The sequence below is a fragment of the Leucopleurus acutus genome (assembly GCF_964270905.1).
Source record: "Leucopleurus acutus genome assembly, chromosome: 8".
Lineage (NCBI taxonomy): Eukaryota > Metazoa > Chordata > Mammalia > Artiodactyla > Delphinidae > Leucopleurus > Leucopleurus acutus.
In genome coordinates this window covers 53,493,148-53,514,935 of record NC_139151.1, presented here as the reverse complement: position 1 = coordinate 53,514,935, position 21,788 = coordinate 53,493,148, and the positions used below count along the sequence as shown (strand labels likewise).

The 21,788-nt window shown below is 51.7% G+C and overlaps 1 protein-coding gene across 4 annotated transcripts in view; it reads right to left on the bottom strand.

Moving 5' to 3' along the window:
- TENM4 (teneurin transmembrane protein 4) overlaps positions 1–20,298 on the bottom strand; it is a gene marked incomplete at both ends in the record, with an annotated part of 385,043 nt that extends 364,745 nt beyond the window's left edge. For 3 of the 4 annotated variants that reach the window (XM_082844520.1, XM_082844521.1, XM_082844522.1), the window contains 2 exons: positions 17,078–17,347; positions 20,061–20,298. In XM_082844520.1, the coding sequence (XP_082700646.1) occupies positions 17,078–17,347; positions 20,061–20,283 (493 nt within the window). The remainder of the gene's footprint in view (positions 1–17,077; positions 17,348–20,060) is intronic. The other variant, XM_082844519.1, reaches the window with a different exon arrangement.
- Between the last annotated feature and the right edge of the window lie 1,490 nt (positions 20,299–21,788).

The following is a 21,788-nucleotide window of genomic DNA, read 5'->3' as shown; positions in this document are numbered from 1 at the left end:
GCACAGAAACTTGGACTTGAGTCCACGAACCAATGAATGGAGGCTCAGCCCTCTCTTCCCTGGTCTAGTACATCCTGGGGATGGTCTAGGGAGACATGCATTCCCCACCCCCCATCCTGATAAATCGACAGTGGATAGGCCCTGGCCCGGCTGCCGACGGAGCTCCAGCTGCAGAGCAGCAGGCGTGGAGGCGGGCAGCCGCGGACAGTTAATGAGTGATTTATTGGTACTGCCGCACAGCAGCTTTCCTGGGACCTGTTCCTAATGAACAACCACTAACTGGATGATACCGCTTTCTTTTTTCAAAGCAGAAAAAGGCCCCCAAAGCCTTTCTTCCCCATTGTCATGGGAGGAAAGACTTCACCTTCGCCTGCTGCCTGAGTCTAAAATACAACAGGTATTTGGCAGCAATCCCCACCTGCTCCCTCACGCGGGCACAGACACACAAACCCACCCTCACGGAGAGTCAGACCCACACAGCCTTATACATGTGATTCCCACACCGCCAGACATTTATTCCCCCAACATTAATGACACCGACCTTGTCTTGCAGCCCTGCTCCTACACTGTCACGTGTGCCCGTACTTTACACATACACACACCACCCTAATCCCCCCCACTGAAAGCAGCAGGCCTAGCCGTGTACTTGCACACAGCCGCATGTGTGTATCCTCACACACTCACACCCCCTGGCATTACAGTCAAGGCCACAGGGTCCCCCCCACGGTCTCAGGCAGGTATCTTCTCTGCGGCGTCCACACCTCCAGTGAAGGGGCTCACTGACTTAGAAGAAACTCAAGATTTGGGGCCCTGACCTGGCTCCCTTGGGGTGCTACATGCCAGGGAGAGGAAGGGGACGCCACAGCTAGGCCTCAGGGGCCCCGTGGTCCAGCGTGGAGTGTCCCAACTGCCATAGCATTCAGACTGAAATGGTTTCTCCTGTTTATAGTTCCTGGGACACTAAGAAGCTGCAGACTCACTTAAGAGCCAGGCTGCTGAGGGGTGATGGGGCCTGAGACGGTGCCTGGAACCTAATAGGCAGCTCACATGGACTGAAGTGTTTTTCCCTGAAAAAGGTGTGTTGAAGTCTGCTATAGACTGAATGTTTGCAGCCCTGCACCTCCAATCCATATGTTCAAATTCTAACCCCCCAGTGTGATGGTATTAGGAAGTGGGGTCTTTGAGAGGTGCTTAGGTCCTGAGGGTAGACTCTGAAGAGCTCCCTCACCCCTTCTGCCATGTGAAGAAAGCAGCAGGCGGGGGGGGGGGGGGGGGGCCCAGACACCAAATCTGTGGACACTTTGATCTTGGACTTCCAGCGTCCAGAACTGTGAGAAATAAATGTCTGTCGTTTAAGCGGCCCAGTCGATGGTATTTTTGTTACAGCACCCTGAAAAGCCAGAGACAGTCCTAACCCCCAGTACCCAAGAATGTGACCTTACTTGGAAATAGGGCCATTATCGATGTAATTAGTTAAGATGAAGTCAACCTGGAGCAGGACGGGCTCCTAACTCAATGTGACCGGCGTCCTGATAAGAAGACAGCCACGTGAAGACAGAGACATGCGGGACAAAGGCGTGTGATGATGAAAGCAGAGACTGGAGTGTGCTGTACAAGCCAGGAACGCCAGGAATTGACAGCGGCCCATTGTAAACTAGGAAGAGACAGGGAAGGATTCCCCTGCAGGTCTCAGGGGCAACATGGCCTTGTCAGTAGCTTGATTGTAAACTTCTAGCCTCTAGAACTGTGAGGCAATACGTTCCTGTTGTTTTAAGGCACCCAGTTTGTGGTACTTTGTTACAGCAGCCCCAGCAGACTAACACAGCATCCAACGAGTATTAGTTCTGATCTCCTGTTTGCCCTTTCTGGGCTTCAGTCTACAGCTCGGCACTACGGGCATGAACAGTCATCAGGGGGACGCTGTGAGAACCCATTCTAAGCTACACATATTCACGGAACGTCACGTGCCAGGTCCCGATTATACTGAGATAGATAAATAAACCATGGTCTTGCCTAGAGCTACATAAATCAGTGAGAAGGTTTCTAGATAAATACAAAACGGGGCCGCTGAAAGAAAAATAATGCCTCCGGCAAAGGCACCAACTTCAGCAGGTCTTCCGATCCCCCCCACCCCTGCCCTAAGCCCATAAAACAGTGCTGAGCTCTGAAGGGGATGGCAAAGTTAACAATCACTCCGACTTAAAAGTTTCCTCCCAGCTTCTGAGCTATAGATATTAAGTTTCATTAAGACATCGCTGTGGTAGAAAACAAACTTAATAATGGGCAGCTCTTTTTCCATATGAATCAGCCAGCTGTGCAGGAATAAAAAATAGACCCAGCTCCCCCGTCCCCTCTGGGGATGCCGGCATGGGCTCGCTGTGCTGGTGCTATGACAGCAGCTCCCAGGAACCACCGCACTCTGCCAGGGCCTGGACTCCTGCGGCCTGGGACATTTTTGTGGTCCCCCAAACTCCCTGTCTGTGAACTCGCTTTGGATTTGTCTCAGAGCTGTCATGCTCTCTGGACTAACACCAGTCTCAGCCACAGCCTGGCAAACCATCCCTGTCAGTGCCCACCTGTCCCTACGTGTCAAAGATGTCCCATGCCAGTGAGAAAGCACAGGGTTTGGAGTCGGGCAGATCCGTGTGTGATTTCGTCCTGCACCACTTACTAGACACAGGTGGCTTTCAGGAAGTCACTTTACCTGTCTGAGGCTCTATTTCCTCATCTACAAAAAAACCCACAAAATACCAATCATGCTGAGATATTAAGAGGATGAAACAAGATTATCTATTTAAAGAGGCTCAGCTGGTACCTGACTTATAATAAATATTCAATAACATTTATTATTTATTGAGTACCTATGTATTGTTAAGTAATTATTTAGTAGTACTTAATTAATATAATAGTACTTCTTATTCACTAAGTGATTTTCATTATTATTTTCCCAGGGTGCTGTGATTTATCGTGGGACAGGCCACTGAAGGGCCTTGAAGCCAGCTGTCATCCTGGGACACTGGGTCTTGGGATGAGAAAGACAAAAGTAGTTGCTAACAGCCAGGGGTGGCCTGGCCCTCACAGCTCAGCCGTGGCTTTCTCCTGTTGAATACAGACAATATTACACACCAACTTCAGATAGGAAACTCTGATCACAATGGACCTGGACAAAGGCAAGGCCACTCTGCAATCACGTCCGACCTTAGACAAAAACTGAAAATTGTCCAAACCACAAAATGACCAAAAAGCCGCCGCCCCCCACCATCCCGGCTGATGCAAGTAACTGCTGCTTCTTTTCCAATTACAGCTTTAACCTCACTTCATTCTTCCTGCCTTCTACATACGATTCTTTAAGACACCTGGGCACAGAATCACCCCTGCTTCCTGACAGTATCCAGAGCAAAGCTCCCTACTTCCTTGAACTCACCTGCCCCCCCCCCAAAATAACCTAATATACGGCCACATCCTGTACATCATTTCATACACCCTTTCCTGTGACACCCAATGAATCCCCAGGATGTGTGTCCTCCCTCTTCGCAAAGAGTCAATAAACCCATCTTGGTTCAGCTACGGGTGAGTTCCTGGTCATCTCTGGCTGGAAGGCCTAAAAGGGATTTGGATGTTGCCCTGCCCTAGCAAAGAGGGAGTATGGGACTTTTTCACACCTGACCACAGGTGAAGCTTTCTCCCCTAGCCTACCTTCTGTATCACATAGGCACACTGGACCCACAGCCTCCAAGCTGCCTTTTGCCATTGAAGTCCTGACAGCTGCGTTCCAGGATCGGTAGGCCTGAGAGGCCATCGTGGTGAACGTTCTTCTTCCTGTGGTCCTGTCCCAGCTCTCCCTGGATGGGTGCTCAGAGCTGTAGGTCTTGGGAATCATTTCATTCAGTTGCCTCAGCAGGGCCAGGTTTCTTCGGCTGGTCCTCTGCCTGACGGCCATCCAGGGTCATTGACGGCACTCACGTGGCACTCTGTGGGATACTGCCTAGCTACGTGTTTGTCTTCTCTACACCGTGAGCCCCTGGGGCCAGAGACCATGCTGGCTTCACCTCAGCATTCGTGCTGCACTAACACGTTGCCTGCCACGTGCTACTGAAAGGATGCACACGTGTCCGTGGCACCTGTTCAGTCACTGAGCCTCACAACTTCCCTCCCCCCCACCTCAAACCATCAATACCACTGTAGACCAAGTAGCTCCGTCCCGCTGTGAGATCATTTAACAAGTTTTTCTTTTTCCTGAGATCCATCATTTTATTTTCTCTTCTCTTTCATTACCAGCACCAGTAGTGAGCTTTCTGTATTAAGCAATTTCTTAATTTCTTTCTTTCTCAATAAAGTTTACAATCACTATTAATGCCTGAAAGACAAGCATAGAGAAATGTTTACACAGCTGACCTGAGAGGTATACGCTGGGTGAGCGGCTAGGATTACTCACTAGTAAACAGGAGGGGAGGATCAGAGGCTTGTGCAGAGAAGAGTCAACACAGCAGCCTAAGACCCTTAGAAAGGTATGCTTGCAAGGTTGGCTCTTGGCTGGCATCTGGAAACTTGGCTGGTAAGCAGTTCCTTACCTGATATAGAACCTTCTCTAAATGAGAAGGGTGGCTTCCTGTGCCTAGACCGTGTGGACAAATAATGAGGGCTTATGCTAAATACCTGCTTCCCTTTGAGAGTCTGGCATTTTGGCCTGTGCTAGGCAGAGGGTGCCTGTGTGCCCAGCCCCCGATAAAATCTTTGGCCAAGGGGTCTCTCTTGAGCTTCCCTGCTGGACAGCACTTTTGTCATCACAGCTCGCTGCTGGAGGAATCAAGCACATCCTGAGTGACTCTGCTAAGGGACAACGCTTGGAAGCTTGCACCTGGTTTCCCCTGGATTTCGCCCTGTGCATCTTTCCCCTTTGCTGGTTTCCTATTTATCCTTCTGCTATAATAAATATTAGCCGCGAGTCCCACTATGTGCTGAGCCCTGTGAGCCCTTCCAGTGACTCACAGAGCCTCCAACACCCCTCGACACAGGCTTCAAGTTCGAAGGTCCACTGTCAGGGTTCAAAGACAGGATGGGGGCTCAGGTGCCCCGGACCAAGGTGGCGATGTGATAATTCATGAAATGTCGGGTATTCATGGTGTCATGAGCTCTGACATACTTCCTAAGTGTGAAGAATAACAGGCAAATGCCAGAGTAGACACCTGAAGAGCTTGTTAGATCTAGTTGGGGAAAAAAAATGACACGATATTTTCTCCAACTAAAACGTATCTTTTAGCACTAACTCTAGTGCTGAAGTAAGAAATTATTGAAAGTGGTGGATGCAGGTAGAAAGTGGGGTAAATTCTTTGGGCTTAAGCCGCTTCTCTCCTTTTCCAACCACGTGAGGCCGCAGGGCAGGAGATGCCCAAGGAGCCTCGCTTGTCACAGGCTAACTTCTGACTTAGCCGTTTGGTTCCTGTTTGCAGAGCCTCCTCTGCCTTTTCACAGCCCACTTCACACCCACGGTGGCTCCTCTCTCCTCCCTCTGCCATCCATACAGCAGCTGGAATGGTCAACAAGTGTTTACAATTGTGTGTAATTTGTTTACACCACACTTTGGTTTGTTCCATGTGATTATTTCCTTCTTGGGGGCACATTCAGGAGAGCAATTTGTTTTGTAGTTAAGGTCCTACAAAGTGAAGAGCGGCATGCTCATTTGGGAGCCAGGTTGCTGAGCGGTAGTGGAAAGGAAAGTCCTCTTTGGTGTCTTGAATGTAAAGGGTTTGGCTATTTCTTTGAAGGAAAGTTTCTTCCAGAACAGAGAGCCTGGTCTGAGAGCCTTCTCACAAAGCCGACTGGGAGAAACTGGTCTGAGGAAAATCAGGCCTGCTGGAGTCTTTTCACACTTGACCTTGGCAACTGGGGTGTCGGCTTTGACCAGCTGCCATATATTCAGGCATACCCCATTTTATTGCGCTTCCCAGATATTTCATTTTTTAAAAAATTGTGGCAGGTTTGTGGAAACCCTGCGCTGTCAGATAATGGTTAGCATCTTTTAACCATAAAGTATTTTTTATTTAAGGTATGTATATAATTTTTTTAGACATAATACTATTGCACACTTAATAGATTACAGTATAGTGTAAACATAACTTCTATATGCACTGGAAAACCAAAAAAAAAAAAATTGTGTGACTTGCTTTATTGCAATACTCTCTTATTTGGGTGATCTGGAACCAAACCCGCAGCATCTCTGAGGTCTGCCTGTAGTTGTGAACAGCAGTGCGTGGGTGTGGGGTCAGAGACACCTGGGGTTGAATCTCATCTCTGCCACTTTCCAGCTGTGTGAGCTCAGAGCAACTTCAAATGACGATGAGACCTCTGTCTATCTCAAGGGTCGTTGCAAATGTTAAACAAAAAGTGAAAACACTTTGTGATTCACAAAATGCTGCACAATTGCTAATAACAACACTATATGCTTATATAGCACTACCTAGGCGCCAGGTGCTATCCTAGGTGCTGTAACTCTCTGAGCTCATTTAATTCATAACCATGCAATGAGGCAGTCAGTAGAATTATCCCCATTTTATAGGTGAGGACACTGAGGCACGGAGAGATTTAGAAACTTGCCTTGTGTAACACAAGGTAACACAGTTAATAAGAAGAGCTGGGGTTCAAACCCAGGCAGTCTGGCTCCAGAGTCTGTGCTTATAAGTGTAAGTTGTGGTGTTTTTGGAGGGGATTTTCGCACCTTTTAAACCACAAAAGCATTGGTTGTCATTCACTCAAATTTTTGCATTCCTGTTTCCATGAGGCAATGTGGTCAGGGGTAAGACCTTTGGATTCTAATTGCCCTGTGTTACGTATCAGCTTTGTGATCTCCTGGCTGGCAAGTGACTTAAGCTTTGGGGGCCTTAGTCAGCCTGGGGTACCCAGACCAGGTGGCCTAAATGGCAGAAATGTATTTTCTCACTGTTCTGGAGGGTGCCAGCATGGTCAGGTTCTGGTGAGGACTCTCTTCCTGGCTTGCAGACTGCTGCCTTCTTGCTGTGTTCACATATGGATTTTCCTCAGGGTGTGTGCCTGGAGAAAGCAATCTCTCTCTTCCTCTTCCTAAGGCACTAATTCCATCAGGAGGGGCCCCCCCATCCTCATAACCTTACCTAATAAGCTTAAATATCTCCCAAAGGCCCCAATTCCAAATAGCATCACATTAGGGGTGAGAGCTTCAACATAAGAATTTAGGGAGGGACACAATTCCATCCATTCACCATCCATAAAATGGGGGGAAAAAACCTTCTATCTAATGGGCTGATGTCCTCCTCTGAATCAGGAAAATACCGGCCACCTGTGACCACTCCCTGCTTAAACCTTTTTTTTGTGGTTTCTTATGACCTTCACGGGAAAGGCTGAAGCCAGCAATTCCTAACCATCGACTACCATGCTGGAACCCAGCTTTCCTCTCAGGCCTCAACGCTTAATTTCCATAGGCTCAGCCATGACAAACTTCTTGCTAATTCCTCAACAGTCCATACAGCCAGGAGTCAGACCTGAGGCTAGTTTTTTTTTGTTTTGTTTTTTGTTTTGCAGTATGTGGGCCTCTCACTGTTGAGGACCCTCCTTTGCGGCCCCTCCCGTTGCGGAGCACAGGCCCAACGGCCATGGCTCATGGGCCCAGCCGCTCCGCGGCATGTGGGATCCTCCCGGACCGGGGCACGAACCCGTGTCCCCTGCATCGGCAGGTGGACTCTCAACCACTGTGCCACCAGGGAAGCCCTCACCACTGCTGCACCCCATCATCAGAGGACGTTGGGCCTGTAGCTTTGGGAAGAGTCTGGGGGAGGGTCTGGGCTTCTCTGAGACCTCTTCCCTAAAGAGGTCTTTTGTGGGGTTTGCACTGAGCCTGGTTCCGGGGATCCTGTGGGTAATGACTGTCACTCTCTGCCCGCTATGCTTCATGTCTCAAACCCATATGAACCCCCAGGAGCCCTTCCTCACACTTTGCTTCACATGTTTCCCTCCAGTCCAAAGTTAAAGGAAAGAAAGTCATTTCTATATTGTGGTCAGTCTGCCTGGGTTGATTAGTGTGAAATGAAATTTGTGGCAAGGACCCATGGGCTGGGGGAAACCAAATTCATCTCGACACGCTGGCTGCACGTGGTGCTCGTACGTGTTTGCCCTGAATTCCTCTCCAGTTGCCTTTGTGCTGATGGAGAGATTCAGCTGGTTACGTGAACCCAGATTAAGGCCCCTGGATCCTCCTGTCAGCTCATCCTGTTTGGGGTGCTTTTTCTGCTGCCCGTAGCTACTCAAGGGCTTATCAGTTACCCCAACAGCCATTTACATAGGAGGAAGCTGTGGGAGGGAAGGGGAGAGATGGCCAGGTCCTACAACCCAGGTATTCCAGCTTTGTCATTATATAAGCCGTGTGACCTTGGGCAAGTCCATCTGATCCCGGAGCCCAGCTTCTTTTTTTTTTTTTTTTTTTGCGGTACGCAGGCCTCTTACTGTTGTGGCCTCTCCCGTTGCGGAGCACAGGCTCCGGACGCGCAGGCTCAGCGGCCATGGCTCATGGGCCCAGCCGCTCCGCGGCATGTGGGATCTTCCCAGACCGGGGCACGAACCCGTGTCCCCTGCATCGGCAGGCGGACTCTCAACCACTGCGCCACCAGGGAAGCCCGCCCAGCTTCTTTTAACTGAATCATGAGGCCCTGCCCAGAAATGCACTCATTCTCCATAAGGGGGCCCTAGAAATACTACGCCAATAGTTTTTAGACAAGACTATGACAGCATGAATCATGGAATCTTAAAGCTGAGGGGTCCTTGAAGGAAAGGAATTAACATTCATCAGGTCCTGCTATGTGCCAAGTACCATCTTTTAAAATTATTATTATTTTTAACTGAACTGCATAGTAAGAAATACATTGTAAGTGGCGACCCAGTAAGGGTGCTGTGTGTAAAGTACAGCTAAAATAAAAATTCACAAAATAACACTGACTTCACTATGTTTGATGTACTCTATTCTATTCTGCTCCTCTCTCATCCATTTATTCCCGTTATTTTAAATGATGGTGCTGAAACACAGCACTGATCTCAGGATCAGTTACAGCCCACAGCTGGGAAAAGGAAGCCCTGTATCTTTCATGTGCACACTTGCCTTTTGTGCTCCTCACAGCTTTAGGAGGTAGGCACATGTTCATTCCCATGTTGCAGATGAAGAAACTGAGGCTCAGTGAGATCCAGTCATTCGCACAACATCACCCAATTCCTGAATGGCTGAGCAGGGATTCTGAGTGTGACTCCAAGCCCATGCTGTTCCCAGTTATCTTGCTGCCTGAGAGTCCAATGATCCCATTTGGCTCAGGGGGAAACTGACGTCCAGAGAGGAGAAGTAACTTGCTCAAGGTCACACTGGGTCTGGTGACAGAGCCTAACACTGAAACCAGATTCTTCCCTGGATTCCACACACCCCAGCACTGGAACTAGGCTCCTGTGGGCAGGAAGCTCCTTCCTCACCATCGGTTACTCTCTTTCCTCCCTGAAGTCATCCTGGATTATATGAAGTTGAAACCGGCCAAGAGCCACTCTCCCTGGACAAAGCTGAGCTTACAATAGGAAATAATGCCTTGCAAATGTCTTTTGGTAGGAAGTTTGTCATTGTGCACATCACTGCTTCCACTGGAACTGAAAGTCATGTTGGCTCAAATTAAAAGCAAAACTCTAGACCACTGTACCTCTCAGCACACACAGCGGGTCCTAACCTAGTTTCACAAACGCAATCTATCTTAATTTAGCGTAGCTTTCCTGGCCTGTTTTTCCCTCCTCCCAGTTCAGAAGGAGGGTGCGCTTGTATTAGCACGTACTGCCCACCAGGGAGTGATGCAGTGCGCACCAGTGGGGAGCGGATTTGGGATGTATTTAAAGTCTTCTTACAAGGAACTCACAAGAACAACAATATTAGTGGCTGTCAGATACCAGCTCCCAGATCACAGCAATTCCAGCAGAGGTGGTGCTATGGAGAGAAGGCCCCAGGTCAGACTTCACCAAGGCAGTCTGAGGCAGCTGAGCAGAAGGAAGGGCTGGAATTACGGACACAGAGAAGCCAAGATGATAACAAAAGAGATGGGACCAAGAGTCTCCTGGGGGCAGCATGACAAGGCTGGGAGCGGGAGTCGGGCAACAAGGTCAGAGATCCAGATGATCAGCAGCTGGAGGGAGGGAGTATGGTGTGAGGAAGGGACAAGGGGTGTGGTTCATGACCAAGGCCATGAGCTTTGAGAGAGACAGCGGGGAGCGGCATGGGACAGGCCAATGCTAAAGGACTCTGCAGCTGGGCTGAAGGAGCTGTGAGGCCAGGAGAAGGATCAGGTGTGAGCCCCCTCCCTTAGAGTACTTGGGACCCCATTTTGGTCACAGAACCTAAGAATACTGTAGTCTTCCTCACTGCTCACGAGGCCCTGGGGTGGAGCAGGGAAGGGCAGCTGGTTCCCCTCCCCAGGTACAGACCCCATCCTCACCATCTCCATGCACTGGTCCTGGCCTGAGCGCCCACCCCGTTTCCTGAATTACTGCAGTAGCCTCCTACTCAGACACAGCCCGCTGGAGTTCAACACTGCTGCTTCCAGAATGACCCTGTCCAAGTATCCGTCAGACCCCGTCAGTCCCCAGCCCCCAGCCCAGAGCCTCCTGTGATTCTCCCTGCAATGGCCTGCACGTGGGCCCTACCCCACGTGCCCTCTCTGATCTCCCCACTGCAGCCACACTGGCCTCCCTGATGTTTTGGAACAATGCAGACACCCTCCTGCCCCAAGGCCCTTGAACCCGCCCTTCCCTCTGCCGGGATGGCTTTGCCTCCGGACTTCCTCGCCGCCAGCTCCCTCGCCTACCTCACATGTCATCTTCTCAGTGAAGCCTCCTCTGGCTGCACCCCCAGTCCCACCCTGGCATTCCCTATCCCCTCTCCTGTAACACTTAACATCTTGAAACATCCTATATAGTGTAGTTTTTAAACTTGTTGATCAGTCTCCCCACTGATGAGTGGGCAGTTTTGTCTGTCTGGATCAGGCTGGAACCCCAATACCTATAACAGTAGGTGCTCAACAAACAGCTGCTAAATGACAGAGGATCTGCCTAACTCTCCAACTTTCCCTCCCAGCGCTCTCTGCCCCCATATCCCCAGTCACACCCGATGTTCCAGCCTCACGGGACACACCTGACATTTGTCCTCCTCCATGCCTTCGTCCACAGAGAATGCCCTTTCTTCCCCCTCCTTACCTGGTAGAATCCCTCCCGTCCCTCAAAGCCCAGGGACCAGCACTTCTTCCATAAAACCTTCTCAGAAACCTACTGGTTGGACTTCTTCCCTTAAACCTCTACAATGTCTACTTTAAATGTCTTTTCTCCAGCATGTCACAATTAGAGAGTGACCTGGTATAATCTCTAGGGTCCTGAGTAGCTCTAACAGGTTACGGATTCAATTTCTCTTCCGGCAGTTTCTAACAGTGACAAAGAAGTTTACCTTCCGGATACAGCAAGAATCAGCTCTCAGGTTGTGTATATTTTATTAGCATTGAGCTAATGAAAACATGTTTCTATAAAACAGAACAAACTGCAGAGTGCAGTGGTCAAGAAAGATAACAGGCAGTGGAGTGAGGCAGATCTGGATTCAAACCCTGGCTCTGCCATTTACTAGCTGTGCCACTGTTAGCAAGTCACCTAAGCTCTCTAAATCGCAGTTTTCTTGAATAAGAAACTAGTCTAGGAAAATGGGGAAAGGTTAAGAATCCATGCGTTTGTTGTCTCTAAGGTTCCTTCTAGCTCCCAGATTCTCAGATGCTCTGACTGTACTAGGCCCTCCTCAATCCTTTCTGGAACTTGGGGGCTTACAGTCCTCATTATGTGGATAACTCTGTCCAGTAAGAGACTCTAACTCCCTGAGAACATCAGGTACTTCTGCAGTATGGGAGGGAGTGTGAGTCTGCTTATGGGGCAGAAGGGTAGTCAAATACAGGGGTATAATCCCTACCCCAGCGGAACGAACCCAGCTTCCTGTCCTAGAGAAGGGAGCCTTGTGTCCAGTGGCTGGGTAGCTACAGTACTCTGGCCGCTTAGGGAATTAATGAGAGCTTTTCTTACAGATTTTAAAAACTAAATCTGGTGAGCATGGGGCCAGGGAGGGTAGAGGATAAATGGAGTTAAGTTGGTAATGAGCTTCTTTCTCACTGGGCTTCAGGATGCTCACCTAATCTACAGACTCTCAGTAAACAGTTTGGCTGCCTAATTAGGTTAACCAGTAATCTCCCTTTTGACACCCTGGCTGCTTGATAATTTGGGTGTAACTGTGCTTGTTTCATTGTTTCTTTTCTAAGTGAATTTCTCAATTTGCCTCTGGGATTAGAGCTCGGGAGTAAATGCTCACTATTCCCCAGACCCACCACACCTCTTTGTGCCTCCAAACCTTGGCTCCAGCAACCTGCCTCTACTGGGAATGCCTCCCTCAGATCCCTCACGCTCAGGGCAATCCTACTAGGCTGGACTTCAAACTCTGGTGCACTGTGTGAGTGGAACGAAGGGATGAGCCTTTGTACCCTCAGGGCAAAACGAATGGCTCCTTCTACTGTCATCCCACAGCTCTTTAAACAATATTAATAGCTAAAAGCCTTTTAACCGTTTTTAAGCGCACGATTCAACGGCATTAAGTACGTTCACGTTGTGGTGCAATCATCACCGCTATCCATCTCCAGAACTTTTCCATCATCCCAAACTGATACTTGGTACCCATTAAACACGAACTCCCCATTTCCCTTCTCCCAGCCCTGGGTAATCGCTGGCACACTGTTTTAGAAATGAGGAAACTGTGGCATAGACAGGTGAGGTGACTTGCTCAAGGTTTCAGAACTGGGACATGGTCCAGGATTTGAGACCAAGTCTCCTCACTAGATCTGGAAGCAGCTCTTTCCACCCTGCCACACTGCCTGCTAAACCTCCACCACAGATAGGGCTGCAAGGCTGTCATAGCTCCACCTCCCCTGCTATTCATCTAGATTCTTGATTCGAGAACGATGCCTGGTCCACTGAAGGAGCTCAGCATAGCTACAGAACAAATCACAGAAGGAATCTGCAAAACAGACACTGTGTCCACCTGACCCCGTGGTTGGAAATGGAGCTCACACTGCAACCTCTGCTTTCTAAAAAACACTTAGAGGATGCCAAGCGTGTGCCCGGCATGATGCCAGCTCCTGCTTGCTGTGGCTCTGCTCAGCAGGAGAGGCCTGGGGGCCGGCTCCGCCTGACGCCCCTGAGGGGGAAGATTTGTGTTTACATTACCCCGTCAATTCTGTATTTATTTTGGATACTAAGCAGCGACATAAAAGCTGCTGACATTAACCTTCGGGGGCAGAAATTGGCTTTAATGGACCCATAAAAAGTTATTATTGATGGCAGCTGCATGCAGCGTCACCATGACCTCAGCAAAAGCCTCCACCACTATCAATACTGTTGACAATTACTATTGACTAATGCAAGGCCGGAAGTGGAGGCAGAGTCGATGTTCCTGTGGCTGGAAGTTGCCGGGGTCATGCTTTGGTGTCCTCAGCTGCTGATTCCAAAAGAGGTGGGCAGAGGGCTCAAACTATAGCATCAGAGAGACCTGAGTTCAAATCCAAGCTTTGCCGACTTGCTGAATGACTGGCTGTACAATCTCTGGCAAGTCAGTTGACCTTTTGGGAGCCTCAGTTTTCCCATCTAGGAAATGGGGGTGCCACGGCGCTGTCATGAGGGTTGAAGGCAATGGCCCTTGTGCAGCAGCTTGACACGATAGGTCCTCAGCATGGCCTCCCCCTGCTCCTGAAACTGGCCGTAATGTGATGTGTTGGCTGATATGTCCAGTGGAGTTAAGCCCTGTTCTGATGGTAAGATCAGAGTTCTCATCACAGATAAAAGAGAGAACTGGGCTCAGGAGGATGAATGCGAGACAAAGAGATGAGGGCAGTGGAGAAAGATGTGAGAGCGGAAGGGGCAGGAAGAAGAGGAGGAAGCCGGGAAAGAACGGAGACTTCTGCATAGAGCCTGGCTCCAGCTCAGCTAGGTACACGGCCGCCGCACACCCTTCACCTCTGGGCCCCCGTCCTCAGCTGTAAGTTCTGGTTGACAACAAAGCTGTCAACCTCCTTGGGTGGATAAAGGGGAGCCATCCCTATGGCTCTTTCACTGCCAGGATGAGTTACTGTCATTATTTAGACTCCAGTATAGCAAAGCCACTAATATAATTTTGCAGCCTGAAGCAAGTGGACAGGTGCAGGATGTCTGAGTTTGGAAGTCCAGGCCTGGAAGGGACGAGGCGGCCAGGGAGGAGCTCTTTGTTAGATCCACCTGCCCACCTCCTTTGCCTGCCCATCTTCCGTGAGCACAGTGAGACTTAGAGTGCTCTGGCCCAATGCCGAAATGCATGATTGGAAGGAGAGGGCGGTATGGCCAGGGAAGCAGGCAACCATCTCCCTGCCCCTGTTATCAGAGCCTGAAGCTCTTCAGGCTCGCCCACTATGTCGTTATCACACAACAGAGGCTTAATTCAGCTGTAATTCAGCTCTCAGGGAATATACAATAAAGTGGGTGGTGTGTGCCTCACTCTGTCATGATTTTATGGAAAAATGATCATTTGTCATCACGGCAAGAAGCCTTCAAACGAACAAACAACCCAAGTACTTTGCTGCAGAGGAAATCCACTATGTTTAGGGCCACAAGGGTAAAGGTTTTAGAATCATACAGGTCTGAGTTCAGATCTCGTCTTGCTAGCTATGTGACCTACACAGGTTTCTTAACCTCTCTGGGCTACAGATTCCTTATCCGGTACAGTGAGGGTAATAAAACCTATCTCAAGGTGTTGTAGAGGGAGTAAATGAGGTCATACAGCTAAGCACTTAGCACTGGGCATGGGGGTCTAATAATCAGTAGCAGGTATTAACTAGTATTGTTGTTATTACTATCATGTTCCTCTTGTGCACCTTCACCTTAATGTAAGGACTTCGAATCACGGAATCCTAGATCTAGAAAGGCCTACAGGTGATTCAGCTCACTTATTCTCCAGAAGTGTTCACTGGAACACTGGTCCTGTCGCATGCTCCGAGAATAAAGGGTTTTTTACTCTCAGATCAATTTGGGGGATGCTGCATATAACCCTCCTTGCTAATATCTCCATTAGCATGCATATTAACGTATTAAAGGCTCTGAGAAGTCCTGCAGTAAGGAAACTGGTTTAAGTTCCTTTAACTCAGTGTTTCCTACATTATTTGACCACAGAGCACTCCCCTCCACCCCTCTTCAATCTAAGAACTATTAACATTCTCAGAATACAAGAAATGCTGATTTCATTAAAACTACTTATTTTACAGATGAGGAAACTGAGGTCCAGAGAAAGGATCTAACTTATCCAATGCTACACCCTAGGTCAGTGATGGCACTGAGGCTTCCTGCCTCCCAGTTAGACACCATTTTCTCTGCACAGGCCTCGCACATCAAATTCAGCGTGTAGTGCAGAGGAGAGAAGGGGGCTGGCTGGCTGGGCTTGGGCCTAGGAGGTGGGAAGGTGGATGAGGGAGTATGGATGGCTCCCCACTGCACAGAGGGGAACCCCTTCAGATGCTGAGGTCATTGACCCCCTCCCAGGGCTGGCGGAGTATCAGGGGAGGGTGACACTGCCAAGCTGGTATTTGGGACCTGCTGTTCCTCTACCCCTCAAACAGGTGCGTCCCTAGGAAAAACTCCAAGTTCTCTAGCAGCAGTGGTGGAACGAATAGTTGCCATTCTGCTGCACCTGACTTTTTTAGGAGATGGATTTCTCCACCTGACCCTGACCTTACCTAGTCTCCTGCCTGATCCCAAATCTGGGATTGTGTTGTGCCATAACCCACTGGAGCATCCTTTCCAGAGACTAACCTACCTAAGCCTTCACCTCTGACCTGGTGTCTCCACACACGCCCCCCGCCACCCTCAAACCACTTCTCCAATTCCCCCCACATCCTGGGGAGGAATCAAAGGATCCTGCATTTAGAGCTGGAAACCAGTAGGGGGCACTGGTACCCGGCTTGATTCTTCCAGTTCTCGTTCAGATTGCCATCCCCACGTCCCCCTTCCCACCTCTGGTGTGGCGGGGCCAGCAGACCCCCTCACTGGACCTCTGGGAAACAAAGCCCTCCCCGGGGCAGAGGGGCTGTCCTGGTCTCTGCCACCCTCCCTAAGTCTTTGCTGCCGGACTCCAGCAGGACCCTCCTTCCTTCACGTGGGCCTCATCCACAAGCTGCCCAGAGACTGTGGGCACAAGGTGCCACAGAAAGGGAAATTCCCTCAGCGGGTGGCCCACTGCAGGGCTGCATCGACCTCAGGGCCCCTCAGAGATCTGCCTGCAAGGTCCGAGAGTGAAGAGGAACATCCTGAAACACGGCTCCCTTTCCTTCCCCACAAAAAAGGAGACGTGTGAATAACTTGTCCTCTTTTCCTCCCACAGCATCTCTCCGGCCTTGGAAGAGAGCTACAGAGATGAGAGTGGAATAGAGTCCAGAGACAGCACTTCCTCCAATCTGCAGAAGAGATCATGGGAAAGCTGGGGTAAAAACACGCGTTTTAAGTTACTCCAGCGTGACAGTTTTCGTGTGAAAGCTATCCTCTGATCAGTGTAAGACCCTGGGGTGGGGCAGCACGTGTGGTGGGCGCCCAGGGTGGTTGGGTACCTGGAGGCTGGAGGCCGCGTGAGCAGAGTTCCGCCAGGACCAGGCACGGCGACCGCCAGAGAGGATGAGCTGCACGGGATGGGCTTCCGAGTGGAAGCCTCTGGCCCGTCTGCTCCCACCCGCACAGGCACCTTGTAAGCAGTAACCCTGCCCCTTCGGCACCCCTCTCATCTGGAATGAAAGTGCGGCAACCCGTCTCTGGCCTGTCACCCACGGGCGGGGGTTGCACGCGACCCTGCGAGAGGCTCTGCCTTTTGACGACGGACAGCAAAGCAATTTTCCACCGACTTCACCGGAGCCCCAAGGGATGGAGCAAAAGATCAATACTGTGATTAAAACCCCCGGCCCCATAACCCAGGCGCCCGGCACAGGCCAAGCGGGCCACTCACCGGTCTCCGCGTTCTCGTGCTCCGTGTCTGTGAGCGTGAGGTTGGAGTTGGCCCGGCTGGACAGGCAGGAGCTGCGCCCCGACCGTGTGCTGCGGCCCCACAGCTGCACGGGGTGCTCGGGGGACAGCACAGGGTCGGTCTCCAGGTCGGCCTCGGAGCTGGCCCCCATGGAGTAGCCACAGTGGGGGAGGCCGATGTCTGTCCGGTACAGGGTCCCGTGCGGGGGCGTCACCTCCCCCAGGCCCAGCTCACGCAGGGTGAAGTTGGTGCCTAGGAGGGAAGGCAGGGGAGCAGGATCAGGGCGTGAGGGGGGGCATCTCCCCACCAGAAGCCCGGCCCCTACCCCAGGACTCACTCTTGTCCTTTGAGCTCACTGTGATGTTCGATGCCCGGGCCTTTCCTCTGCACCCTCTAAACCAGCCCGAACCCTCCACCCCTTTATGGAGGGCCCAATACAAATGGCCCCTCGTCTGAGAAGCCTCCCCTCATCCTACACCCTGTGTGGGAGTCACTGCTTCTTCCTCTGAGCTGCCTCTGAGAGTCCTCGGCCCTGGTCATGCTGCAGAGCAGAACTGCGTAAGAGCCTGGGTCCTCTGCTCGAGATGCCTCCACAGGGGCAGGGACTGTGTCCCATTCATTCCTATTCCCTGGGCTTAGAAGGCAACCCGGTACCCAGTGCGGGCTCAGTACATGTCTGCTAAATTGGACAGAGAGCTTCAGCTCTCCTCTTCCAGCCCAGGGAGGGCCTGCCAGCAAGGGGGGCTCCTGAGCAGGGCAGAAGCCTGGTCCATGAAATGCCAATGGTTCCCTGGGACCAGACGTTCCTTTCCAGCCGGCTCAGGAAAGTCTGGAGCAGGAAAGTGAAGAAGATGGTGGCCGGCTGAGAAAAGTGGGCCATGCACAAGGAGGTCGGCTCTGCCTTCTGTTTCCTCACGCCAGGTGGGCTGTGACAGGAACCAGCAGCCTCTGGGGTAACCCAGGGAGCCAAGCGCACAGCCGAGGCTGGGCCGCTGACAGGTCTCTCGAGGCCCCGGGAAAGCCTGGCTGTGCCCACGACAGAGGCCGGGAAGACCTGGGTGCGGGGAGTTCACTCAGGGATCAGTGTTTGAGGGACAAAGGGGATACTGACTTCCATGGGAAACACAGCCTCCACATTACTCAGTGCTTACTCAGGGACAGCTTCTTCCATATTTTTAACATCCCCATGAGTGCTCTGGGCAATGAGGAAGACCGGGAGACGAAGGCGCTAAGGGTCATATTGCAGTTAAACCGCCGATCTAGGAAATGGACTGACAACCAGGCAGCACCACATTTAACCCAATCCAAGCTGCCGTCGGGGACTGAGGTACAGCAACGAGCAGGGCGTGGTGCCTGACCTCACAGAGCTCACAGTCAAGCGGGGGACACACAGCCCAGGCCACGATGGAGGGCTAAAGCCCCAAGTGGGGGGATCCACGGAGAGTGTGCTGGGAGCACAGAGGCAGAGGGCGGGGTATCAGGGTGGGAGCTCAGAGGTTTGCAGATGAGAGTAACCGGGAAGAGCGGAGTAAGAAGAGAGAAGAGGCAGATGCCCGTGCTTTGAAGGATCCCGCAACCAGGGTCAGGACTGAAGAAGACAAGCCTGCAAAGGAAGGAAGAAGGAACTGCCAGTGAGGCAGGAGGGGAACCCCCAGAGATGGCCTCCTCTCCCAGTCATGTGCATCGCTCTTAACCAGGAACCCCTGTGCCTCCCAGGGTCCTAGTCAGCTCCGTGTCCAGCCTGCCACAGAGTAAGTGCTCAGCGAAAGGTAGTTAAATAATCAGACAGACACACTCTGGTAGCACTCTGGAGGATGGATAAAGGGAGAGGGAAGGTGGGAGGAGAGAACTCTGCTACCCTCACAGGATTTTTGAGGCTCCAGGGAGGTAACGGGAGAGAGAGAACTTTGTAAGCTGCAGTGCCCATGCCTGCTGCCTATGAGCTGAGAATGCTTCTCATTTGTTATTTATGAAGATAAGAGGGGTTCCCTTTGGAGCCTCCCGTGCTAGGATGGCATCCAGGCCAACCTGGGCCTGGCAGGGCTCACCATTTGTCCCCTTCCCTCACTGAGACCCAGAGAGAACAATCAGTAGCCGGCAGCATTTCTGAAGCACTTGCTCTGTGCAAGGGTCAAATGCTCTATTTTCAGTCCTCATCAATCCTCCCCACCACCTTGCAATTAGGAGGCATGGCTGTGATCCCACTGCCCAGGTGAAGACACTGAGGGCAGTAAAAACGGCAGGGCCAGAATTCAAATCAGGTCAGTCTGATGTCAGAGTTCGAGCTGTTAACCACAAATGGGAAAGAGCTGAAGACCCCTCGTCTTTTTTTTTTTTTTTTTTTTTGCGGTACGCGGGCCTCTCACTGCTGTGGCCTCTCCCGTCACGGAGCACAGGCCCCGGACGCGCAGGCTCAGCAGCCATGGCTCACGGGCCCAGCCGCTCCGCGGCACGAACCCGTGTCCCCTGCATCGGCAGGCGGACTCTCAACCACTGCGCCACCAGGGAAGCCCAGACCCCTCGTCTTTAAAGCAGGAGAGGCAGCCTTGTTAACAGGTCAGCTTTCCTGTGGATCCAGGCCTAGTGGGAGAGGCATGGCGTCATCGCACTTACCTCGCAACGCGTCATCTCATTAGTCCTCAGGACAATTCAGTGCAGTAGCGAGTACTCATGGCCGTCTACCAAGGGAGGCTTAGAGGCGAGCCGGTGGTGGTCAGAACTCAGCTCCTAACCACCTCATTACGCCCACGAGGGGGTGAGCATGAAAACGAATGAACTAAGAATGAACTACAGGGCAGGCTCTGACCAGGTCTAGGTGCCAAACTAGCGGAGTGCTGGAGCGGACGGGCGCCCTCCACCCCGCTGGGCTCCAGTCGCTCCTCAAGCGCGCCCACGCCTGGGGGGGAGGGGAGGGAGGTACACCAGTGCGCAGGCGCGCCTCAAGCCCCGCCCCGGCCGCCCTCACCTGCGCGGCAGAACTCCTCGGCCTCCTGCGGCACCATGTCCTTGACGCGGCTGCCGTAGGCGAGGCGGGCGTCCTGGTCGTAGGCCTTGAGGGTCTCGCTGGAGCTGTAGGATTTCTGCGGGGCCTTGCCCTCCTCGCTGTCTGCGGACGAGCTGGTGTAGCGGCGCTCGGCGTCGCGGCGCCGGGTCAGCGAGCGGTACGGCTTCCTCTCTTTAACGTCCATGGCCTCCGGCCGGCGCTCCTCCACATCCACGAACAGGGTCCTCGCCGCACTCAGGGCCGAGTGGTCTGGAGCCCGAGAAACCAAAGAAAGGGCGTCAGTTCCGGCCCCAGGGGGCAAAGGCAATCCCCGGGTCCATCCCGGACCTCGATTCACCCGGCAGTGCTGTGGACATGGGGCCTCAGGCTCTGGAGGGGAGGGCGTCGCTCCACGGCCACGCAGCCATAAGTAGCACAGGGGGACTTGCACCCAAGGCTTGTTATGATGAATCCTTTCTCTTCCTGCTACACGACCGACCTGTCTCCCCTGTGGAGATGCCCTCAGCCTCTCCTTCAGTGATGTCTATCAAGGAAGCTGACAACAAAGGCCAGAGGGCACTAGTTTTCCCAATCCTGCTATAGATGTGAACCCCGTGTGTGTTCCCATCAGTCCTCCGGCTGGGACAGGGCCTCACGCAGAACAGGGGCTCTTTAAGAATTTGTGAAATGAACGACTATATTCAGGCACTGGGGTAAGCGCTTTGCATATAATTATCTCATTCAATTGTCACACGTCCTGAGAGATTATTACTGTCTCCAACCTTTTCTGGAAATGAGCCAAGGTATAAACAACCAATCCACAGTTATCACCACCAGATAATTAAATAATCACCTGCTTATCGTCTGTTTTCTTGCACTCATATGCAAGCACCATGAGAGCAGGGGCCTCACCTGTTCTGCTCACTCCTGATCTATTGCACCTAAAGTGAAGCCTGGTGCCTCCAATGCACATTTAGTTAAACAGCCAACCAGTCTCCATCTGACAGATGAGAAAACTGAGGTTCCAAACCTCCCTCAAGGTGACTCAGGTGGTAAGTATCAAAGTCAGGATCTGAAACCAGGTCTGTTTGGCTCTAAAGTCCGAGTTTTTCCTATTTTATTATGCTCCCTGAGTCCCCTCCCTCCCACCACACAGAAGTGTCCTTCCAGCTAGGCTGGGCCTGGACTACCATGCTGATCGGAGAACTCCGTCACCTCCAGACTCATCCGTCTCATTGGAGGCACCATCGGCACCTGGGGAAGGCGCGGCACCTGCCGCATATGTCGGGTTGGCCAGGCTGTGTGGCTGGTAGGAAGCTCCTAATCTCCCTTTCTCCTCTTTTCCCCATCTTGACCCTTTTGCCCTAGGCCGACACATTTTTTAAAGCTCTTATAACACCGCCTTTCTCTTTCCAGATGTCTTCCTCTGGCTCTGGGGTAGCAAACGTAGCCCCCTACAAGAGCCAGGAGGTCAGCACAGGAGGAAAGCAGGATATCCTACACAAAGGATGATGAGCGCTCCTTCTTGAAACATACAACCTTCTCAGTTCTTTCACTGTTCCACTTTCCAGAGCAACATGGGTATACAAAACCTTCTACTGCGTCACTGTCCTATTAGAGAAACAACAGAGCAAGAGCTGTCATCAAGGAGTCTCAGTGCCCAGGGTGGGGCCTCTGACCAACAAAGAGGGTGGGCCTGTTCAACGGGGC